The sequence below is a fragment of the Meriones unguiculatus genome, chromosome 3 (assembly GCF_030254825.1).
Source record: "Meriones unguiculatus strain TT.TT164.6M chromosome 3, Bangor_MerUng_6.1, whole genome shotgun sequence".
NCBI lineage: Eukaryota > Metazoa > Chordata > Mammalia > Rodentia > Muridae > Meriones > Meriones unguiculatus.
In genome coordinates, this window is record NC_083351.1 from 15,695,673 (window position 1) to 15,719,448 (window position 23,776).

The 23,776-nt window shown below is 44.7% G+C and overlaps 1 protein-coding gene across 3 annotated transcripts in view; it reads right to left on the reverse strand.

The window, feature by feature from the left end:
• The window catches only part of Hnrnpr (heterogeneous nuclear ribonucleoprotein R), a 32,930-nt gene extending 25,280 nt beyond the window's left edge, over positions 1-7,650 (reverse strand). The window contains exons 1-4 of one of the 3 annotated variants that reach the window (XM_021631475.2): positions 7,499-7,646; positions 4,171-4,339; positions 1,626-1,744; positions 916-1,023 (exon numbers count right to left, since the gene is read on the reverse strand). In XM_021631475.2, coding sequence (XP_021487150.1) covers positions 916-1,023; positions 1,626-1,744; positions 4,171-4,327 — 384 coding nt within the window. In that variant the 5' untranslated portion in view covers positions 4,328-4,339; positions 7,499-7,646. Of the gene's footprint in view, positions 1-915; positions 1,024-1,625; positions 1,745-4,170; positions 4,340-7,498 lie in introns of all 3 variants that reach the window. The other 2 variants (XM_021631473.2, XM_021631474.2) reach the window with 2 other exon arrangements.
• Between the last annotated feature and the right edge of the window lie 16,126 nt (positions 7,651-23,776).

The window sequence follows — 23,776 nt, forward strand, 5'->3', positions numbered from 1 at the left end:
AGAAAAGAAAAAAAAAGAAAAAGAAAGAAAGACACCAGGTGGAGTGGAGTGAAGGTGGGGGATACACGAAGAAATGAAAGGCCTTCTGCAGAACAGTGGGTTACTCTGGAAGCTGCCCTCTTTAAGAGCTGGGGTTTTAAGGGGTCTTTCTCTCCCAATTCAGGATTAGTCAAGCAAACGAAGTTTTTATGCAGTAGCCTAGAATTTGTATAAGAATGGGGCTAAGTCATTTTACAAATGGCGAGGAGAAAAGCATAAAGGTACCTGACAAAGTTAGTTATAGCTAAACATAAGCCACCTGTGTAAACAACTCTACAATTCAATACCATTCAAATTAAATCTGCTCAGCATAGAGCACTTGTGAAGATAGAGCACCTGTGAAGGCCTGGTTTAGCTCTCCAACTGTGGGTACAGGGAATCTCTGCAACATCAACAATACCCTTGCAAATAGGTCTTGTAAGAAAAGCCTATTTATCTTTCAAAGCAGTTTATCTAAGTAATAATAATAATAATCACTTGGGAAGGCAGAGACTTTACATATGAATTCATTCCTCTTCACAACTCTAGGAGGCAGGCACAACCATGACCATTTTATAAATAAACTAAGGTAAGAGAAAATTCAAAAGGAAGAAATCTATTAGAATACAAATGCGCTTTCCCCTAGAGAAAAAGCCCCAGGCTCCAGCTTTTACTTCAGCACTCAGGAGGCTTAGGCAGGATCACCATGAGTTTGGGAGCAGCCTAGGTTAAGTTCCAGGCCAGCTTGAGCTGCTAATGGAACCCTGTACCAAACAAAAATATAAACAGTGCTTATAAGGAAACAACAAACACGTCCCTCTCAGTCAGAAGACCAAGGATCAAGGAACAGTCTAATTAGAGCATCAAATACTGTAACTCCCCACATCATTCTTTTACCTTGATCTTTGCTTCGTCTGGCCCTTTGGTGGACTCTTGCACCTTGCTGCCTTGTTTCTCTCTTTGCCTGTAGGTCTTCATAACTCCACATAAAAATGCACTTTTGTTCTAAAACATGCAAGCAATTCAAAGGAAAAATTACCAGGAATCTCTGAAGGGTCAAATACACAATTAAATTTAAATGATGGTGTTTCAACACCAACATTTTAACAAAACTATTCATTCCATTCATTCCACAAATACTTTGATATACCAGGGGCTGAAGCAGACAGCATTAAGACAGCGCCTCTGGGGGTTTAAACTGGGGGGGGGGGAATGGCCTTCCATTTGTTAATATTTAATTGAATCCGGACTATCTTTCCAAAATGGCTAATAGTATTTCTCACACAAAAATAAATAAGCTCCCCCCCCCATTTTAATGTAAGCAATTCAAACATATAAAACCTTAATAGTAAGAATAACCAAACCAACCAAAAACCATGCCTTTTAAGTTTTTAAAAATAACTTACTGTATACAAAGGTGGGAGAAGACTTTTGCTTTGTGTTTATGCTTCTGAAACTCTTTGGCACAGAAGATCTTTTTTCCCTTAAATTTTTCAAAGGATAGTCACAAACAAAATAGACCACTTCCCCACAGGGAAGAATACTGTCACAGTTCAACAGTTACAGATCATTAACTGCTCAGATGCACTTGCTAGGTCTGGCCTTACCTGTACATGAGATAAGTCACTTTCCTTGAACTGCTGTAGTACAGAGAGAGCTCCTTCTTCATTAAATTCCCTGAGAGCATCGATTGCTCTTTCATCAAGATCGACATAAGCTACCAACCCTAAAAATTAAATTGAAAAGGGTTAACATTACTGCAATAAAAGGAGTAGGCTAAACTGTCTAGTAAGGTCTAGCAGAGTCGTTATATTTAATACCATCTCTGACAAACTACATTTTAACTATATGCATATACATAGCTACACAAGTAAGATATAAAAAGGTCAAGGACAAATACAAAAATCAAAGGTAAAATATCAACAACTATGAAAATAAATTTTAACTTAAAAAAAAAACTTTAGTGGAAAGACTCTAATATATTTCCAACTCCCCAAATAGCAGTGAGTTCTGAAAGTCTGCTGCTCATGCTGAGCATTTAAGAAATTCTGGTTTAGAGTAGAGTGCTAAGAATACACTGTCTTTCCCAGGGACAAACATTCAATTACAGCTGTTACACTTGTTTACTAGAGAAGAGGTAGGAGAAAATATAAGAACCAATTTTACTTAATTTTTTCCACTCCAAGAGAGTATCAAAGGTTTTCCCTCCTTAGCACAGAGAATAAATTAAGTGTTTATCCAAGCATCTACTTTGCTGCAGTCAGAATGTGGAAAGGCATAATTTTAAATTTTACAAATGCAAGTGCAGCTTGTAAATCAATTCTGAAAGTTATATTTTAAGTCAGTTTTTTGCTCTTCTGAAGTAACAAGCTGAGACTTAAGTTGTGGCATCTACAACACTGCCAATAATGACAATCTCTTTCAAATGTGAGTAAACATGTTACAAAATTTTAAACTATGCAGAAAATATCCTGTATTCTACATATATATAGTCTATTTAACTACACACAGAGAACATGTACTATGTTTAAAATAACTCAATATATATGGAACCTTTTCAGAATTGATCCAGTGTAAAATAGAGCTATTTGACAGATGAACACCCCCTTCCCCAAGTCCACATGATCCAAGACCAAAAGTGATTCTACTTTGGTAAAGCCAAAAGGAACTTTATTGCATACAGTAAATAAACTAAAAATAAATTAATGCCACTTGCAAAGTTATTGGGTTCTTTTTTGTTTTTATTTATTTATTTTTATGTTATGCACATAGGTGTTTTAACTGCATGTACATCTGTGTAAGGGTGTCAGACCCCCTGGAACAGGAGTTACAGACAGTTCTGAGCTGCCATGTGGGTGCTGAGAATTGAACCAGGGTCCTCCGGAAGAACAGTCAGTGCTCTTAACTGTTAACCGCTGAGCCATCTCTCCAGTCCCTGCAAAGTTGCTGTTAAAAATGTTGCCATGTCATGTTTTAAAAGCTCAAAATGAGCATGGCTCAGTGACTGGAGTTTCCTTGCTTGAATTATTTCATACCACCACCCAACGCCACAATTCAGTACAATCATCAATCCATCCTGTCAAGCCAATCCTACACCCAAATCATCAGCCTCTTAGCAGTAACAAAACACTATTACAGGGAGAATCTCTAAGCAGATCACTGCCAGTTCTCTAGGGCAGAATGTCACAGAAAGTTCCTGAGGACTGGTTTTCAAATGGGACCATCACCCAGGAGTCATTTTTATAAGTCATTTCAGTGTCTAAAATTAAATCTCAGCTGTGAGATTTAAAATATTTTAAGAAAAAAAAAAAAAAGCACAGCTATGTCTACTATATTTAAGACATATTTCTAAGGGAAACAATTCAATTCTCTCTCCTGAACTGGATAGGCACACAAACACAGAGGAAGAAAGTTTCCATCTATGGCCCCAAAGGAGGACACGTTTATTTACGAACACCATTCCCTAAGGGTAAATATTTCTCTCCCTCTTTAAAACTTCAAACCACTTACAACCAACCATATTAAGATGTTCAAATTTGCTTAAGCACTTAACCATGGGACTTACACATTAAGGAAAAAACAAAACAAAACAAAACAAAAAAAAAAAAACAGCTGTTACAAACCAAACACTTCCAAATTACCGAGAGATGTGAAGATCTGTCTGTTACAAACTAGACAGGCCACAAACTCTCAGAGAGTCTGACATATATTATCATTTCAGATAATATAGTCTAACTATTCCTCTTATAATGCCACCTAATCAGACCTTAGCTGATTTAACAATCACTTTTTAAAAAGCTAAAAGTAGAAAAGTAAAAGCAAAATGATGACTGATTTTGGTTAAGGGGAAAATGCAAAATTTGGTCTGCTGAAACATACATTTTTAATTGGTAGTTAATTGGTAGTAAATCTAAGACAAATTGATGGTCTGTTCTGAAACAACTAAGACTGCATATTCAACACTAAGAAGGCTTCAAAATAGTGAAATAGGAATAAAGTCAAACACAATATGCCTTCAATGAAGGGAAAGTAATATTCAGCTCTACACAGATCAGAAACAGTAAGCATTATTTAACCTTAAAAATCTATAAAATTCAACGTGGTTTGCCCTCACTTTCATAACCAGTCAGAAAAAAGAAATGCATATTATACCTGTCTGAAATATTTCATCAAGTCTCTCTGCCACCTTCTGTGGGAGGCCTGCCTCTATCAGTGTCTTGTAGTGTTCTGTGTGAGTTACACTGGAAGTATCCATGGGTTCTTCCTCTTCTTTTAACTGTACCGCATTACCATTCACCTGATTAGCCATTTTATTATGCTGCTGGAAAAAATTCAGGAGCTATATTACATTAAGCCAGAAATAACTAGTTTGTAGGACAATGCATGATTTACCTGAACTATTTGTACACATGCTGCTAGTAACAACTATCCAGAATATTTTATGCCTTCTGTGAGCATCTGATCTAAATTTTCAATAATAATCTTGTGAAACTATAGAAAATGTACATGGAAGTATTGGATCCTTAAGCAACTTCATGTACTCTGGGTTAAAAGTGCTTGAATTTACTGAAAGTACAATTGCTGAGTAACAAAAGCAGCTGTTGTGTTCTGGGGAGCAGATCAACAAACCACCACAAAATCCTAAAAGCCCCTCAGCTCATAAATTTCTAAAGCTTGGTTTAAAACAGAATGAACACCCACACATCACTTAATCAAGGTTTAAGAACTTTTCATTTTTCCTAGCTCTGATTCAGAAACAACACAGGTATGAAATAAATCCATGTTGTTATCTAGTTCAATGAGCTGGTGGCTTGGGTTCTCTCCACCTTACTTTAAAAAACACAACTTTCACATTGATTTCACTCTAAGATTAATTTGCTATTCCCATTCACAGATTTAAAAGAAAAAATGACCAACTTTAAAAGCTAAGCCATTGTTTAAAGTCTACTTAAAAATAAGTGAGCTACAGTTGAGGTTGCTTCTTGTTTAAAAAAAAAAATCAGGAGTATGAGTTGAATTTTTGTCAGTGAAAGAAAGTTGCAAAAACTACTGAAGAACAGACAACTTCCAAAAAACTTCACAAACACAAACTGGCATAAACTTCAGTCAGATTTCTCAGATTAACCCACCAAAATCATTTTGTATGTTCAGCCTGTATATAATGCTGAAATGGACCAATTCCCTGAGAAGAGAATAAATCACAAAAGAATACAAGGCCAGTCTATGCTACCTCAAAGTGAGGGAATTTAAGTGTGTCTTTGTGGTGAAATTAGAATGTGATGAAGATAAATGGTGGCACGATACAGACAGCAGCACATACGGAAATAAAGGCATGATGAAGGTGGGTCTCAAGAAAACGCCTACTTTTCTTTAAAGAACTCAAGATAACCAGCTAAAAAGAAAATACCTAAAAGTACTAGAGACTAAGATAACCATCACTTTCTGCCTACTCATCAAACACTACGCAAAAGCACCAGGTGCCATTTCCTGACATAAAATAACTCTTCATTTGAACATCCACTAACACTTGGTAGAAGTTAATGAGAGGAGACGAAGAGGGGGAGAGGCAACAGCAGGAAGGGCACTGTGAAAAGTGTGACTCTGAGAATGACCTAAACAACCGCACGGCTTCCCATCATCACAAAGCTCCCTCACCCTCTAAAGTCTAAGAGACGCAACTGCACTTAAACTCTGAGTGGACAAATGTTCCTCCAGGAAAGCCTTGACTCTTGATGAACTAGCAAAAAATGGCAATCTCCAAAACCGGCACAAGAAAATTAGCACATGAGATGAGCACAGTACTACAACCTAGCCTATGAAGAAGCATTCTACAATCCAAAATCATTTTATGAACACTCGTTTGTGTTTTCCCGTTCCCTCCCAAACACTACAGTGAGACCATCACCACAACTCAACAGCTCTATCACAAGGCCTTCACAGCACTGCACCTCCGAATACTGTTACAGGAGAGGCAGATTAACTGAAAAGTTCAATGAACACTGCTAAGGTGGAGTGTTTTCTTAAAGTATGCGTGAAGCAAAACGACAAGTTATGTATTAAGCACAAGACAGATATTGACAGATATTTATTACTATCATCGATATTAAAATTGTTTTAAATTTTCCAGATTTGTCAACTTTAACAAAAACAAAAAAAAAAAAAAAGTAAAATAGACTCCAGAAAATAAAACCTTCAGATCAAGGCAAAAATAAATTTAAAAAAACCTCTTCAAGCCGAATACAAAGTGCTCATTTAAAAGACTTTCATGTTACGAGACCATTTAAAACTCATGTCAATTCAACACAATGCCACACAGCCAAACCATATTTCTGGATGCAGCAAATATACTAACGTGACTGAAATCCTTTGACCTAAACATTTTTTTTGCAAAAAAAAAAAAATAATAATAATAAAATTACAAAATAAAGTCATTTAAATAAGATTTATAAGGACCGCTGGGTGATTTGGGAAGTCAGTACTAACTCCTCCCTGACTTTGGGTGAACATCCATCTCTAAGCAAAATGTTAAGAGAAGGGCTTTAAAAGAACCAACGAAGGCTAACGGTTATCTCAAAGCTCCGCAGTGTCAAGCCCTTAATCACTACGACTGATTCCTGACACTTTTACACTCTGCTTCCACAGGGCAGGAGAGTTAAAAACAAAAAAAAAAAAATCTCAAACAGGTAACCAGAAAGGACTGAACCTCTCCAGAACCCCTTGGGCTTTCGTCCTGAAATGCTGGCCACATGGTTACCACCGTGTAAGAAAAAGAAGCGCTCTCTCCAACGTGGAGCGCCTAGGACAGCCTCAGAATTACCTAGCTCAGGCGCCGCTCGAAAGCAAGGGTCGCGGCGTCAAGTAGTCATTTTTTCCTTCAAATCTCGGCTGCAGGCATGCAGGGTGGGACTGGGACAGGGGGCGGCCCCCCCCATGCCTCGGCCCCTCGGCCCCGGCCCCCACCAAAGTTTGCTCGCGGCTCAGGTAAGCCTCGGCTCTGCACCCCGCCCTCGGCTCACCCCACCCCCTCGGGCGCGAGGCGGTTACCGACCCATCCCAGCCGCGGCCCGGCGGGGCGAGGCGCGGGCCCGGCCCGGCCGCAGGCCTGAGGGGGCCGCGGACGCGCCTGGAACCCTCCGCCCGGCCCGGCCGCGGGCAGCGGCGGACGGAGGCGGGAAAAAGCCGCCGCGGGGCCGGCAGGCCGCGCGGAGGCCGGCGGGCCGAGGGACCGGGCACCGGAGGGGCCGCGGAGGGCGAGCGAGGGAGGGAGAGGGAGAGGAGAGGCGCCCGCGGCGGGGCTCAAGCCCACGGCGGCGCGGCCCGCCCGAGCACAGGCCGCCCCCGGCCCGTCCCCACCCCCACCCTCGGGCCTCGGAACCAAACCCCGAACTGCAAGGCCACGGCGCCGAGCCCGGGGCCCGGCCGAGCCCGGGGCGACCGGGACTCCCCGGCCCCTCCCCCCACGGGCCAGCGCGAGACTCACCAGGGCAGAGCTGGGGGGCCGGCGGCCGGGCCCGTGAGAATCAGCGCGAGGCGCTTTGAAAACGACTAGAAATGGCGCGCGCGCCACCCCCTCCCCCCCCTTTCCCTCATGCGCCGAGACGCGATCCCGGCAGCACGCGGGGTTTCCCGGAACTGCTTCCAGGGACTCCGCGCGGCCGAGCAATCAACCCGCGAGGCTGCCTGACGGGCAGCTCAGCCGGCCAATGAGAGGGAGGGAAAGCGGCCCCCCGCGCCGGCGACTCCGACAGCCAATCGGTGTGGCCGCCGGGCTGAGCCAATGAGGGTTCTCAGCGCCCCTGGCTGCGGAGCCTCCGGGGCGGGGGCATGCACACAAAGGGGTCTGTTGGTGGGAGAACCTGGTAGTGGCTTTGCTGCGGGGCAGCAGGCCTTGCGTGGCCGAAGCTCCTCCCTCTTCGTCTGCCTTGGTTACGAGGCTGAAAAAAAAAAAAAAAAATCCAGGCCTCGCGCCGCGTGGCCGCCTCCGGAGCCCCTCCCCCTCGGCTCCCTGCGGCCACGCTCCGCAATGGCGCTGCCACCCGGCGCGGGAGTCCCTTCTCCCCGACCCTCCTCCCTCTCTCCTTGCCGGCGGGTCCCCCGCATAGCCTAGAGCTCAAACACACCCTTCGCCACGCGCTCGGCTCCTTCGCTAGATCATGTTTGCTCTAGTCAAAGCACAATTTAAGGATGGTTTGACTCGTTGGGGTTTTTTTGTTTTTGTTTTTTTGGATTTGGGGGCCAGGGTTTACTCTGTGTAGCCCTGGCTGTCCAGCAGCTCACTCTGTAGACCAGGCTGGCCTTGAACTCAGAGATCTACCTGCCTCCCGCGTCCTAGGGTTAAAGGCCTGCGCCACCGTCGTCCAGCTGATTTAACTGGTTTGCTGGAGGTTTATCTGTAGAGAAGCATCCCTTGGAACCATCGGGAAAAACTGCCAGTTTTCCTCCCTGGCTCCTTTCCACACAGAATGAATCGGACCTGACTCGAGCGACGTTAAGAGAAATCAGGGACCCTTCGGAGTTTGGAGCAGCGAGTAGGTAGTGCGCTGGATCCACGACTGAAAGCCATGCAAGGGGTAAAGGCTTCGTTCCCCCAAAGAAACTAGTTCCCGTTTTTCATAAGCCTCTCTCTCTCCTGTCATTTTTGCGCCAACCCAAACACTATCTCAGTGAAGAAGGTCAAGGGATCTGCTTCCAAGTATATCTGGAGATCAAGTTTGCCAAACCCTATAAACCAAAATGTAATTACTGTTATCTACCCCTGCGTTTTTTATGTGCATCTGCAAAAATGCTCGTGTTTAGAACTTGGTGGCCAATGTGACAGTGTTGGGAGGTGGGGCCTGTAGTGGGAGGTGTTTCAGACACAAGGACTCCACCCTCAGTGGATTAACGCTGACTAGGGGAGGCCTCCAGGCTGTGAGTTTGACGGCTGACTCTAATTTCCTCTGCACCTTTTGCGTTTCCACGAGAGGGTGACACCGCAAGAAAGGCCCTTATCCCGCCTGCCCATCAACGATGGACTTGCCTGCCGACAGAATTGTAAAAATTTAACCCTGGCTGGAGAGATGGCTCAAACGCAAGCTTAAAAACCCGACCTTGAATCTGGCACCTGAGTAAAACACAAAATTAAAGAAAGCCCTGTTCTCTATAAATTTTCCCACCGCGGGTATTTTATCATAGCAGTACTAAAGAGGCTATGGCACCCATTAGGTGTATTAGGGAGTATTATAGGATGTAAACCACAGACTTGCTGGAAGCTAAGGTATTAGCTCAGTTTTACAGCATGTACATCTATACAAAGAGCCCTGAGTTCAGACCCCAACTTGCGGGTTTAGACCCAGGTTCAGTTCCAGCACCTGCATGGTGGCTCACAAATGTCTGTTCCTCTAGTTCCAGAAGATCCAATGCCCTCTTCTGACCTTCTTGGACACTAGGCATACAGCAGTATTCGAACATACATGCAGGCAAAGCACCCAAACATATAAAAAGAATATATCTTAAAAACAAACAAACAAACAAACAAAAAAAAACAGTAAATAAGCTTTTGTATCTTAGGAAATTTCCAGGGCTCTGGAATATGCAATCAAAGTTTTCACATTTACTGTTCACAACCTGAATGAAGACGTTTTGTTTGTCCGTTGAGCCAGGGTCTATCTATGTAGCCTTGGCTATCATGGAACTCACTATGTCAGCCAGGCCAGCCTTGAACCCACAGAGATCTGGGATTAAAGGGGTGTACTATTTTGTCTGGACCATTCACTCTTTTTGGTTTGGGAGGCTTTTTGGTTTGGGAGGCTTTTTGGTTTGGGTTTTGTTTTTTAATGGGTGGGAGTGTTTTGCCTGCATGTATTCTATGTACCACATGTGTGTCTGGTGCCTGCAGAGGTCAGAAGAATGTCTCAGGGCCCCTGGAACTGGAATTACAGATGGTGGTGAGCCACTATGTGGGTCCTAGGAATTAAACTTAATTCCTCCCGAAGAGCAACAAGTGCTCTTAACCCCTGTGCTAACTCTCCAGCCCTTCATCAAAGGTATTTTTAAGTGGAAAGTGTGTTTCTATTTTCTTTTTTTTGTTGTTTGTTTATTGAGACAGGGTTTCTCTGTGTAGCCTTGGCTGTCCTGGACTCACTTTGCAGACCAGGCTGGCCTTGAACTCACAGAGATCCACCTGCTTCTGCCTCCTGAGTTTTGTTTTGTTCTTTCCCCTTTTCCTATAAGCAGCCTGGGGTGACCTGTAAAGAATGGTTTGCTACTCTCATGACCCAGAAAACCCTCCGAAATGATGAAAATCAGGAGGTTCAAAACTTTATGTTCACTTTAAGCACACACATGAAACTGCCTAGGCCATCAAGGGTAGACATATCCAGAAAGCCACCAAATATATGAAAGATGTCACTTTAAAGAAACTATGTATGGCCTGGTGATGCATGCCTGTGATCCCAGCACTCTGGAGGGAGAGGCAGGTGGATCTCTGTGAGTTTAAGGCCAGCCTGGTCTAGAAAGAGAGCATCTTGGACAGCCAAGGGTACAAAGAGAAACCCTGTCTCAAAAAACCAAAAAGAAGAAGAAGCAGAAGCAGCTATGTGTAAGCCAGAAGGTGATGATTTTTAATCCCAGCACTCAGGGAGGCAGAGGCAGGCGGATCTCTGTGAGTTTGAGGCCAGCCTGGTCTACAAAGCAAGTTCCAGGACAGCCAGGGCTGTTCCATAGAGAAACCCTGTCTCCAAAAACCAGAAAGAGAGAAAGGAAGAAAGGAAGAAAGAAAGAAAGGGAGAGAGGAAGGAAGGAAGGAAGGAAGGAAGGAAGGAAGGAAGGAAGGGAAAAGAGGCCATGCGTGTGCTTCCAATGGTATAACGAGGAGTCTGTAGATGCACCGGGCAGTGGGGCTGGACATAGGGTTTATGGCCAAAGAGTGCTGAATTTGCTGAATTTTTGCTGCACATTCGTAGAGTGCAGAATGCAACGCTGCACTTAAGGGTTTAGATGCAGGATTCTCTAGTCACTGAACTTATCCACTGAAGAAAGCACCTGGGATGCACCAGCAGACTCACAGAGGTCATGGCCAGATTAGCCCTCATGACTCCCCCTGCCACGTCAAGATGATCCACACTGAAAAGAACAAATTGTTCCAAAGCCAGAAGAGACGGTTGCTCAGAAGAAAAAGATATCCCAGAAGAAACTGAAGAAACAAAACTTAGGACATGGGGATAAATTCCTCATAAAATAACTGCAGATAAAAGTGAAGGTCAAAGCCGGCCGCGGCGGTGCACGCCTTTAGTCCCAGCACTTGGGAGACAGGAGCTGGCAGATCTTTATGGCTTCAAGGCCGGCCTGGTCTACAGAGTGAGTTCCAGGACAGCCAGGGCTACGCAGAGAAACCCTGTCTCAGAGAGAGAGGGAGAGGGGAAGAGAGAGGACAAAGAAAAAGTACTTTTCAGTTAGTCTCGGGGGGGGGGGACAGGTTTGTTATCAGTCAGAATGGGATGCCACGCTCAATGGCAAGCGGCCAGATACGCTGACCCATCTCACTAGCCTGTATTATTATTTTATTTTATCTAACTTTATTGATTTTGTGGTACTGGGGATCAAACCAAGACCCATGTACATGACAGGGAGTTACTCTGACAGCAAGTTACACCCCAACTCAGAGTCTCAAATTTGGGAAGCAATTTTTGGTCATAAAGAAAATGTCTCACAGGATTTTATCAAACAGGCTTGATAATGCCTTAATATGTGATAAGCACCGACAGTGTTACCATTTGATGCTCACAGTATGTCAAGCATCTTCTTCCTTTACACATGAGGAAAGTAAGGCCAAAGTCAGAGCTGAGACGCCAATGCTGGTACAACTCTAAATTCCGGGCCCAAGTCCATGCTTATCCTACGGGGCCAGTAAGATTATACCCCCCTATAAACCTTCCTGTTCCCAAGCCCTGGAACCGGCCTTGTATAACATGGCAGCTCTCTTTCCCTGAGCCCCAGAGTGCACACTAGCACCACCATGCCTGGTTGGTATTGTCACTTCAAATTTCTGTTTGCATCAACTGATTTTTTTTTTTTTGGAGAAATTATTTTTATTGCTGGACCGTGGTGGTTCCTAGCACTTGGACCACCGAGCCTGGCTGCACTTGGCCCACCGAGCGTGGCTAGTACATCGAATTTGTATGTGAGCACAAGTGTTCGTTGAGTTCATAAGAAGGTATCAGAGCCCCTGGAACTGGAGTGACAGGTAGTTGTGACTTAGCCACCATGGGTACTGGAAAATGAACAGAGGTCATCTGGAAAAGCAGTACACACCCTTAACCCCTAAGCCATCACTCCATCTTCCTTCCCATTATTTTTATTTTTGAGTAAATTATCTTCTTGAGTTTAGATGAAGAATATTGGGGAGTAAAACCAGAAAAATATAGCAAACAGAACTCTCCTTTCCCAGCTTAATTTTTAAAAAGCAACAATCAACTTTTAATGCCAATTAGGATTATCAAATCCATTTTTTTAATCTTTTTAAAAATCAAATCCATATTTAAAAGAATTAAACACTTGGACACAACATTCTTCCGTTCTACAATAGTGGAATTCCCTGGCAACTCACCACCAGGGCCTCAGAGTACCCACCCAGTGACACCAAATTCCACATCCACTTTAAAGAAACCAAAACAGGCCACAGCAGCAGGAGCCACATTCCAGTAGCTGCTGCACATAGTTCTTTTGACCCTAATTATTTTCAGGCTCCCCTATAGGCAGGCAGAAGAGCCACCGGCCATGGGGGTGAGAGTGCAAGTTTTTAACTCAAATCCTGACAGATTCTAAGATAAGTATTACCACCCATATTCAAAGATACGAGTTAAATACACAGTTTCACAAATTCAATTCTACAGGGATCGTGAATCCTGTTTCCAAAATCAGCGTGGTGCCGTGAAGTAATTACAGCGTTTGGTCTAACTTTAGCACATGTTTGGAAATTCAACAAAACACTAAATAGACTGTGTATATAACTAAGCCCTCATTACCCTTAAGCTAAAATATCCACTCCAGGACAGGGCATGTGCTCTGTAATTATTGTGAATAATAACCACAATATAAAGTTTTTTTTTTCATTCACAGCCTTCCAAATTCCAGACTTCACGAGACATCTTGCCCACACTTGCACACCTTGAAATGTGACAGGTCTTTTGCCCTGTGACTTTCCTGTCCTGGTCCCTCCTTCAGGGTCCTCAGTCTCCTCCAGATCATTGTTGTTATTCCTAGGATGACATGCTTCACAATACTCTCACTCCATCCAAGATCCGCATTTCTTTCCACGCTTTTGCTACCAATATTTTTTGTTTTCTTTTTTGACCAGATCTCATGTAACCCAGGCAGTCCTCGAACTCTCTATGTAGCACTAAAGATGACCTTGAACGTCTGATTCTCCTGCCTCATCATCTCCAGTGCTGGGATTACACTTGTGCATTTTCCCGTCGGGTTTATGAGGTGCTGGGAATCAAAACCAGGACTTTGAGCGTTCTAGCCAAGCACTCTAACTGGCTTCCACCAGCCACCATGTCCATATTAGTGCTTTTCTCACTATTTTCTAGATATGGTGCATGTGAGTTTGTTTGCTTGTTTGTTTGTGACAAGATCTCTCTATGTAGCCCAGGCTGGCAATCCTCTCGCTTTATCCTTACAAGCACCAGGAATATCCATGTGCCACCATGTTCAGCTTCCATGTTCTTTAATCTGTAGTAACATCTCTGGTCTTGAACTTTACATTCATTCTTAAACTCAACAACCAGTTTCTTTTTTTTTTTTTCCTTTTTGTTAAGGATTTATTTATTATGTATACAATGTTCTGTCTGCATGTGTGTCTGCAGGTAAGAAGAGGGCATCAGATCCCATCATAGATGGTTGTAAGCCATCATATGGTTGCTAGGAATTGAACTCTGGACCTCTGGAAGAGTACACTATGCTCTTAGCCACTGAGCCAACTCCCCAGCTCCTCAACAACCAGTTTCTAACCCATGAGTGCTGCGCATAGCTGCAATCCCAACACTTGGAATTCAAAGGAAAAAGAATCATAAAAAGTTTCAGACATGCTTGGGTTATACATTGAGTTCCAAGGCTAGCTCAAGCTACAGTGTGAGACCCCCCTCTCAAAACAAGCAAGCAAGCAAGCAAGCAAACACAAATGGTTGTACAGATGACTTCTGTCCCCACCTTTCAACCCCTTCACCCTGGAGCTCAGCCACCTGGTGCTGTTTCCTGAGTGTCACCTGTGTTCAGCTCCTTCTCCCAGGTGGCTTGTCCACTCATTCCGAACTCTGTTCAGAGAGCAACTGTGGTTTGCTCGTTTGCAAGCCTGGGGATCCATTCCAGAGCTTTGCAAGTACCTGGCAAGTATTCTGCCCCTGATTTATACCCCAACCCCAAACAGCATCTCTTGAGAGAAGCTTTCCATGGCCACTTTCCATAAAATCAGTTCCTACCCACTTCCCTTCAGTTTTCTCATTTCTGCCATTTCATATGCCTTTTGTTTGCTTGTTTTTTGAGACAGGATTTCTCTGTGTAGCCCTACATGTCCTGGAACTAGCTCTGTAGACCAGGCTGGCCTCAAACTCAGAGATCTGCCTGCCTCTGCCTCCAAAGTGCTGGAATTAAAGGCGTGCACCACCACAACCCAGCTACTTGGTGTGTCTTTCATATGCCTTGATTTTTTCCCCCACAGGACTGAAAAATTATTAGTATTACTATTTTCAAGACTGAAAATCTATTAGTAGCTACCAAATCAGGTATTTTGAAGTGGGAATCTTATATAAAAATCCTATCAAAGCCATATATGTTGGCATACATCTGTAATCCTGACTCCCTTTGTCCTTCCTTTTTTCTTCCTGACCTCATCTAGAGAACATCCTTAGGCACAGATGCCTTGAGCGATATCTTGAATATAAACTTTGGTACAGTTCCCTGCTAGCATGCTCCCTCTGCTGCCCATAGGATAATTAGGTAACCTGTTCCCCTTCATATGATAAGCCCATGCTGCCAAATGCAAATAAAGCATTCCTGGTACTGCTAGCCCCAGCCAATAGTGTATAGCTACCCTAGGAACCTCCCACCCACTCCCCAAGAACCATACAGCTTTTCTTATAAAGGCTGAATAAAGTTGAGCAGTCTTCCTGAAGCTGATCCGGGAAGGTCATTTCAGTTATACTCATGGCTATCCAAGCCCTGACAACTTCTCCCCACCCCCACCCTGGCTCCTTTCTCCTCCAGAGATGGTGGCCAAGGATCCCCAGCAGGGAGGGAGCCCTCCATGTAATCCCATCAATCGGTACAGAGAGGCAGAAGGACTGAGAGTTTGAGATCATGCTGCTGAGAGGATGGATTGACAGACAGACAGACAGACAGATAGATAGGTAGATGATAGCTCACATTCATAACATACAAAAAAACCCTCAAAAATAAATAAAAGTGGGGGTTGGAGAAATGGCTCAGAAGTTAAGAGCACTGTCTGCTTTTCCAAAGGTCCTGAGTTCAATTCTCAGCAACCACAAGTTGGTTCACAGTCATCTATAATGAGATCTGATATCTTCTTCTGGTCTGCAGGCACACCTGCAGACAGAACACTGTATACATAACAAATACATCTTTAAAAATAAATAAATAAATAAATAAATAAATAAATAAAAGCACAGATAATCCAAAACTATCATTAAATTCCTAAAGGAATCTGGATCCTCTACTAAATAATAGCAACTACTGGTTTATGAAGAATTTACATACTCACCAAATACTAGTCAACTCTGCAAAGGTAGTATGCTGGATGATTTTATGTCAACTTAACACAAGCTAAAGTCATCTTGGAGGGGAGCACCTCAATCAAGAAAATGCTTCAGGGGGCTGGAGACAGTACTCAGAGGGTAAGAGCACTAGCTGCTCTTCCCAAGGTCCTGAGTTCAAGTCCCAGAAACTACATGGTAGCTCACAACATCTAGAATGAGATCTGGTGCCCTCTTCTGGCATGTAGGCATACATGTAGGCAGAATATTGTACATATAATAAATAAATAAATCTAAAAAAGAATAAAAGAATGGCATGTAGGCATACATGTAGGCAGAACATTGTAGAAGAAAGAAAGAAAGAAAGAAAGAAAGAAAGAAAGAAAGAAAGAGGCAAACCAGGCACGGTGGTGCACACCTGTAATCCCAGCACTGGGGGAGGCAGAGGCAGGCGGATCTCTCTTGAGTTTGAGACCAGCCTGGTCTACAAAGAGAGTCCAGGACAGTCAAAGCTACACAGAGAAACCCTGTCTTGAAGCCCCCACCCCCCCCAAAAAAAAAAACAGAAGGGGGAAGATTCACCAGTATTACATGGGAAGGAACAGGTGCCTGGGTTGAAAGAGAGAGATAACAGGTCACGTGGCAGAACACAGGCCAGGAATAGTAAGGGTTAGTGTGTATGAGCTAGCTGAGAGTCTGCCCAGCTGAGAGTGCCTAAGCTTTTATAGATGATAAGTCTCCATGTCTTTATTCATCTGCTGGCAGGTCCAAGAAATCCTACTGTACAGCAGCCGTCCATGGCCTCTGCATTACCTTCTACTGTCAGATTCCTGCCCTGATTTCCTTCACTAATGGACTATGATGTGGAAGAGTAAGCAAAACAAACCCTTTCTTCCCCAAGTTGCTTTGATCATGGTGTTTCATCACAGCAATAGTAACCCTGACGAAGACAAGTTGGTACCAGAAGTGGGGTACTATGACGGACCTGACCATGTTGTTTTGGGGAGGACTGCAGAACTTTGGGCTAGAAAAGCCATTGAGTATTGAGAGCTCAGTGAGCTGTTCTGGAGAAGCTTGGAAGATAAGAATGTCGAGAGCAGTGCAGACAATGAAAACCTGCTGGCGGGCTGAGGCTTAGACGTTAGAGGTGATTAAGCAGACACTAGCATCAATGAGTTGAAATCTTCTGGAAGTGTTTCCTAGGAGGCAGCACACAGAAGCTGTGTTACAGACATGGCCAAGGTTATACCATTTGCTGGCAGCCAGACTTGGTAATGTGTGAAAGTCATCCCAGGTACCTGGTTTGGAAGGCATGAAAAGAGTCTTGGAGAGCTGCTGAGGCTTGGCATTATGATAGGAGCAGCCACTGGAGAAGGTGCATCCTCAGTTTTAGCAGAAAGGCACCTTTAGCGGTCCTTTTTTTTTTTTTTTTAATGTTTTATTTGTGATTTATACAACATTCTGCCTGCATACCAGATCTAACTATAGATGGTTATGAGCCACCATGTGGTTGCTGGGAATTGAACTCAGAACCTCTGGAAGAACAGCACGTGTTTTTAACCTCTGAGCCATCTCTCCAGCCCCTTTAGTGGTCCTTTATTAAAACTCTACTTTATTTGGGGTGTTTAGGCCTCTACCTCCCTCCCACCAACCCCCCAACCTTAAGTAGGAAAGAGAAAAGGTTAGTGGGGGGAGGGGGCCCAGACCCCTTTACTTCTCCCAGCTAGTTAGGGTCAAGGGGCTCTTTTAGGGCTCTGTACCGACCTCTGTCAACCACAGATGCAGCCAGCAGGCTCCTCCACGCCGCCGCTGCACCCCAAAGCATTTCCCTCCGTCTGTCTGCTCCAAACTGCCACATCATTTCTGATCTCTGCAAACTGCTCCATGCCATGCGGCACACAGAATACCACACGGGCTCTTCCTCTGCCTCATATTTATACTCTTAGAGTCCCAGACCACGCCCCCTCTCTGCAGCACATCAAAGGCCATTACCAGCTAGCAGAATCCACCGCTCCGCAGGAGAGAATTAACAGGTGTGGACAAACTATAGCCTAGCTAAACCCCCACACTTGGGATTAAAACAAAAACATGTTTACATAATACACGAAGACACCAAAATTTCTATTACACTCAGTTGAAGGCCCAGGATTGAAGAGATCACGAAGAGAAGCTGAGGCTTAGCACAACAAAGAGAACCCAAGAGAGGCTATTAGTGAAAGTCGCAGGCGGGGCCCCAATGTTTTAAGGGACGCCAGTACCTTGGGATGACCACCAGGGACAGCAGCAGGTATGGAGAGGAGCCATCTGGAGCTCAGAAAGCTGTGTGCTGCAGAGAAGTGACCCAAGCGCTTTGGAAGAGCTCAGAAGGTCATGAGTGGATCCCAGACATTGGACATTGAGTTATTTACACTGTTGGAGTTTGGTTTTGCTTTGTTTGGACTGTGACTGTGTCCAGTGTCTTGAAGTAAGAAAGTATTTAACTTAATTTTGACCTAACAGGAACCCACAGATGAGAGAATGAACTCTTGAAAGAGATATTGAGTTTTGGTTTTTGAGATATTAGAATTTTAAAGAGACTATTTGTAAAGACTGTAGAAGTTTTAAAGGTATTAATGTTTTTAAGGTGAGATCTTGGGGTGCTGTCAAATGTGCTAGACATTTACGCCAACTTGACACAAGCTAAACCCTGACCAAGACAGATGACAAGGACTCACCATTAAGCACAAGAGTGACCTACAGGGCTGTAGACGGGTCACGCTGTCTCTGGGAGCTTTCCTCTTGCCCAAGTCCCCACCTAATACACCAATTCCACAGTTCTTTCAAGATCAGTTTGGTGTGGTGACAAATCAGAACTAAATTACCAAATAAATATAAAATTCTCTCACGTATCCAAGGAGTATTTGCTGCCTGCCTATGTTAGATCAAACATTTGCTAAGGCCTGAAGAGACAAGGGCTCAAGGGTTGAGCAGGGGGGTGCACACATCTGCAGTCCCAGCACACAGGGGGCAGACAGAGGAGAATCAGGAGTTCAAGGTCAGCCTGGCTACATAAAGAGGCTCTGTCCAAAAAAAGTGGGGGGGGGGAGGAAAAAGGGAGGAGGGAAGGAAAAAAGGAAGGAAAGGAAAGAAGAAAGGGAGGGGAGAGGAGCAAGATCTCGATTTCAGGTTTATGGGAGGAACAGGGATAAACGCTTGTGTCCAACCCAGAAAAATCAGAAAGGAAGCCCTTGGTCCAGTTTTCGGGACAGAAACTGAAAAAGGAGTAAAGCAGCCAGGGAGAGCCGACAGCTGCAGCTGTAGTTATTCAAGCGTGAGGGAGGTGGAGCCAGATCATAGAAGACCTCCTCTTCAGCCGCTGTGGAGGAGCAGCACTGTTTGTAGCCGGCTCCTAAAGAAAGGGGCTTTTGTTTGTTTGTTTGTTTACATTTGTGCTTAATGTGTGTCTGTGTCTGTGTGAGCCACCTAGTGCAGGTGCCAGAAACTGTTCTCTGATCCTGAAACGGTTCTCTGTTAGAGGCAGCCAGCACACAATTGCTGGGCCATCTCTTCTGCCCTAATATGCAAAGGTTTTATTTGTTAGTTTATTTATTTCTTGAGGTATCTCTATGTAGCCCTGGCTATTTAGGAACTTTCTATGTAGACCAGGGTGGCTTTGGACTCAGAGACCCGCCTGCCTCTGCCTTCTGAGTGCTGGGAATTAAAGAGGGGTGTTGGGTTCAGACCCAGGACAAGCGGCTGAGGTGCCCATTTAAGCAAACTAGACCTGGCCTCCAGGTTCTCCCAGCAGCCCTCAGTCCTTACCTGTTACAGGGCATGACTAACATACCCAGCCCTCTGCCCTGAACTTTCTAGCCCAGGGACTGGGTTTCCCCTCCCCCAGAAGCTCTTCTCTATCTAATCCAGACATTGCGAGAGAGGGTGCAGTGATGCACACCTGTAATCTCAGCACTCAGGGAGGCAGAGGCAGGCGGATCTCTGTGAGTTCAAGGCTAGCCTGGTCTACAAAGCGAGTTCAGGACCACTGAGGCAACACAAGAAAAAAAAAAACAAAAACAACCCTATCTTGAAAAACAAAACAAAACAAAACAAAAACAAACAAAAAATGCAGACATTTTAGGTTTTCTCTCTCTCTTTCTCTCTCTCTCTGCATTCCTCTTCTCTCTCTGGCCCTTCCCTGCTCCACAAATACTCAGCAACTGCTCCACCACTGAGCTTTCACCCCCACTCCACTTTTTAACTTTTAGAAGCATGTATTTATTTATAGTGTATATGTGTGCCCCCTACGTTAGTTTATTTCCGCCATATGCACGCAGTACATGGAGGCCAGAGGGCATTGAGTCCTCTAGGACTGACGTTACAAATGGTTCTGAGGAGGCTGGCATGGGTGCCAGTAACCTCGTCTGGGTACTGAGAACAGAAGCCAGAACCTCTGAACGAGCAGTATGCTTTCTTTTTCTCTTCTTTCTTTTGTTTTGTTTGTTGTTTTTTGAGAAAGGTTTCTCTGTGTAGCCGTGGCTGTCCCAGAACTAGCTCTGTAGACCAGGCTGGCCTCAAATTCACAGAGGTTCACCTGCCTCTGCCTCCCAAATATATTACCACCATCCAGCTTGCTGAGCACGCTTCACCACAGAGCCACCTCTCCAGCCTCATCTCTCTCTCTCCCTTTTCCCCTTTAGTGCTGGAGATCAAATTAATTGCCTTTCAGAAAACTCATTAGAGCTGAGCAAGGGGAGGGGCCTGAAATCCAGGAAACTCATTAGGTGCTTGTTTCATTAAGTAAAATGTGGTCCTGATGACAGTCTGAGTAACTGCTACTAGTCTGAATCCCATTAGGCCATTTGCCTCCGCAACTCGATGAAGTAAACATATAGGTATAACTTTCCGTATATGGACGGGGAACTCAAACAGAAGGGAAACCAAGGAATCGCTGCAAGTCACGCGGCAAACAGTGGCAGTGGAGAAAGGGTCAGCAGACTTGGGAAATAGTGACAGGACTGAACAATTATGCAATTGACGAGTGTCACTGACTGGGGAGTGGGTGTGCCAAGGAGCAGGGGGCAAGGATACTATGCAAGTTTCCAGCTGGGCTATCTGGGCAGTGACTGCCTCGGGAGCGGATCCGTGGGCTAATTGTCTAGTGTTTGATTTCAAGGTATCTGAATCCCCATCAGGAAGCTACTGCGAGGCAGCTGCAGGGGCTGTGGGGAAGCTCAAAGATAGAGCTGGGATGGCATGACGTCGACCTCCACCGCAGCCAGATGCAGAACGAAGCCCTCGGAGATGTTGAAACCAACGCCAACTCTGAAAACAAGACAATTGCAGTGACACTGCCTACCTTGTCTTCCACTGCTTTTTACCTGCCGGTAGTTTCTGAGGATCCCTGTCTCCTCCCTCAATTCTGACAGGCCTGACTGTGCACCACAATCCTGTCTTCCCCTACAGAGTTAGTTGGGACTGCAGGTGTGTCACCAGGCCTGCTAACCAGTTCTCTTCTCATCCTGAAGCCCGACAGAGACCCACCATACATCTAGTCCAAGAGGGTTGTTTTTTTTTTCCAAGAGGGTTTTTAAAAAAGAAATTATTTAGAAGTATGTGTTCATGTGTGTGTTGCATGCATCCGTGCCCACATAAGTGTGTGTAGGTATGTGCACACGAGTGAGTACAGGTGCTCTTGAGGGCCCCCCCCCCACAGAGTTTTAACGCTTCTTAAGGGCCCATTTCCTCCAGGGTGTGGAAGCTCTGGCTAGCAACCTGAACTTCTGACACACCAGGGACCCGGTTAGCCAATCGTCATTTCTGTGTCCTCCCTGAAGCCCTAGCAGCCTGGAAACAGCTCTGTGCGCCCTTTGCACCCATACCCTGCTAGGAGACAGCTCACACTGGAGCACGTTCGCTTCGCCAGAAATGCTGGAGAAAAAGTAACATCCCAAATATGGTAGGTGGGAATGAACATTTCCCTTTAACTCCTTTCCAGCATCCAGCCAAGATGCGGTGCTGGGGTTTGTTTAGAACTGAGGATCAAATTCAGGGTCTCCCACACCAAGCACCCCTCGTACTGCTGATGGCATCCCCCCGCAACTTATTGTTTTTTCGGTTTTGTTTTGTTTTGAGACAAGGTTCTGTGTAGACTTGGCTGTCCTAAAACTCATTCTGCAGAGCAAACTGGCCTGGAATTCAGCAATCCACCTCCCTTGCCTCCTGAATGCTGGGATTAAAAGTGTGTGCCACTACCAACCACCTCCCAGCTTTTTTTTTTTTTTACCCAGGAGGTCTTTCTGAGACTGAAGCACTGTGCATGGATTGGACCTAGGCCTTCTACACATTTGTACCGGATGGGATCAGGGGCTGTCTCTAACAAGGACTCTGTGGCATGCTTTTTGATCACTTCCCCCTGGCGGGGCTGCCTGGCCAGACCACTGGGAAAAAGGATGTGCTCAGTCTTGATGTGACGTGATGTGCTGGAATGGGGTAGGGAAGGGGGAAAAAGGGACGGAGGGTGGGACCAGGAGGAGAGAAGGGAGGGGCTACGATTGGGATGTAAATTGAATAAATTAATTACAAAAAAAAAGAAGAATGGGCCAGGCTCAGTGGCCCACACCTGTAATCCCAGTACTCTAGAAGGCAGAAGCAAGTGATCTCTGTGGGTTCAAGGTCAGCCTGGTCTACAAAGTGAGTCCAGGACAGCCAAGGCTACACAAAGAAATCCTGTCTTGAAAAACAAAAAAAACTACGAAACAGAAAACAAAAATCACATTATTTTTATATGTATGATGACTATTTTGCCTGTATACATTTATCTACCACAAAACCAGGTACCAGAAGAGGGCATCGGCTATCCTAGCACTGGAGTTATAGATGGTTTTGAAGTACCGTAGGGGTGTGTTAGGAATCGAAGCCAGGCGCTCTAAAGTGGCAGCCTGTGCTCTTAACCACCGAGCCTCCTGAGCCTTATTTTAAAGATTTGAGTACTCTACCTGCATGTACACCTGCATGCCAGAAGAGGGCATCAGATCTCATTATAGACGTGGGTGCTGGGCAATGAACCTAGGACTTTTTGGGAAGAGCAGACACTGAGCCATCTCTCCAGCCTCAACTCTAAGGTCTCTCCCAAGAGGCTGGGACACAGGCCTATGCCACCATCCCCAGCACGACACAGCTTAGGTGCATTTGTTTCGGCTGTGATGGGTGGGGAGCAACATGTGGGAATCTCTTCTGTCACATGGGTCCAGGGATCAAACTCAGGTTGCCACATTTAGAGGCAGGCTCCTCCTCTTCCCTTTGAGCCATCTTGCTTCATAGATTAAAAATAATTTCTTTGCTGAGTCTTGGCTATGATATACATATACTTTTGCTTGCATAGCTGTAGTCCCCCAAATACAAAGACATAAAACACTTTTTCCCACTACCTCTGTTCAGGCTGATCTGCCGCTAAAAATAGTACAAGTTACAAAAATAAATAAATTATGATGGGCATGGTGGTGCACGCCTTTAATCCCAGCACTGGGGAGGCAGGTGGGTCTCTGTGAGTTCAAGGCCAGCCTGGTCTACAATGCTCGTTCCAAGACAGCCAGGGCTACACGGAGAAACCCTGTCACGAAAAACAAAATAAAGTAAAAAACAAAACAAACAAACAGAAATATATAGCTACACACATGCATATGTGTCTCTCTCTCTCTCTCTATATATATATATATATATGATAGTTTTGCCTGAATGCATGTATTTGTAGCACTCTTGTGCCTGGTACCCACGGAGGTTAGAAGAGAGCCTTGGATCCTCTGGCGTCATGGATGGTTCTGAGACACTATGTGGGGCTGGGAATCAAACCTGAGCCCTTTACAAGAACAGGACATGCTCTTAACTGCTGAACCACCTCTCCAGCCCCTGCTTGTCTTGAGTCACATGCTCTGTTTCTAAGAGATGGCCTAACTGTCTTACTATTCTTGTTTTTTGTTTTTTTGTTTTTTTAAAGAGCTTTTTATTTTTATATGCATTGGTGTTCTGCCTTC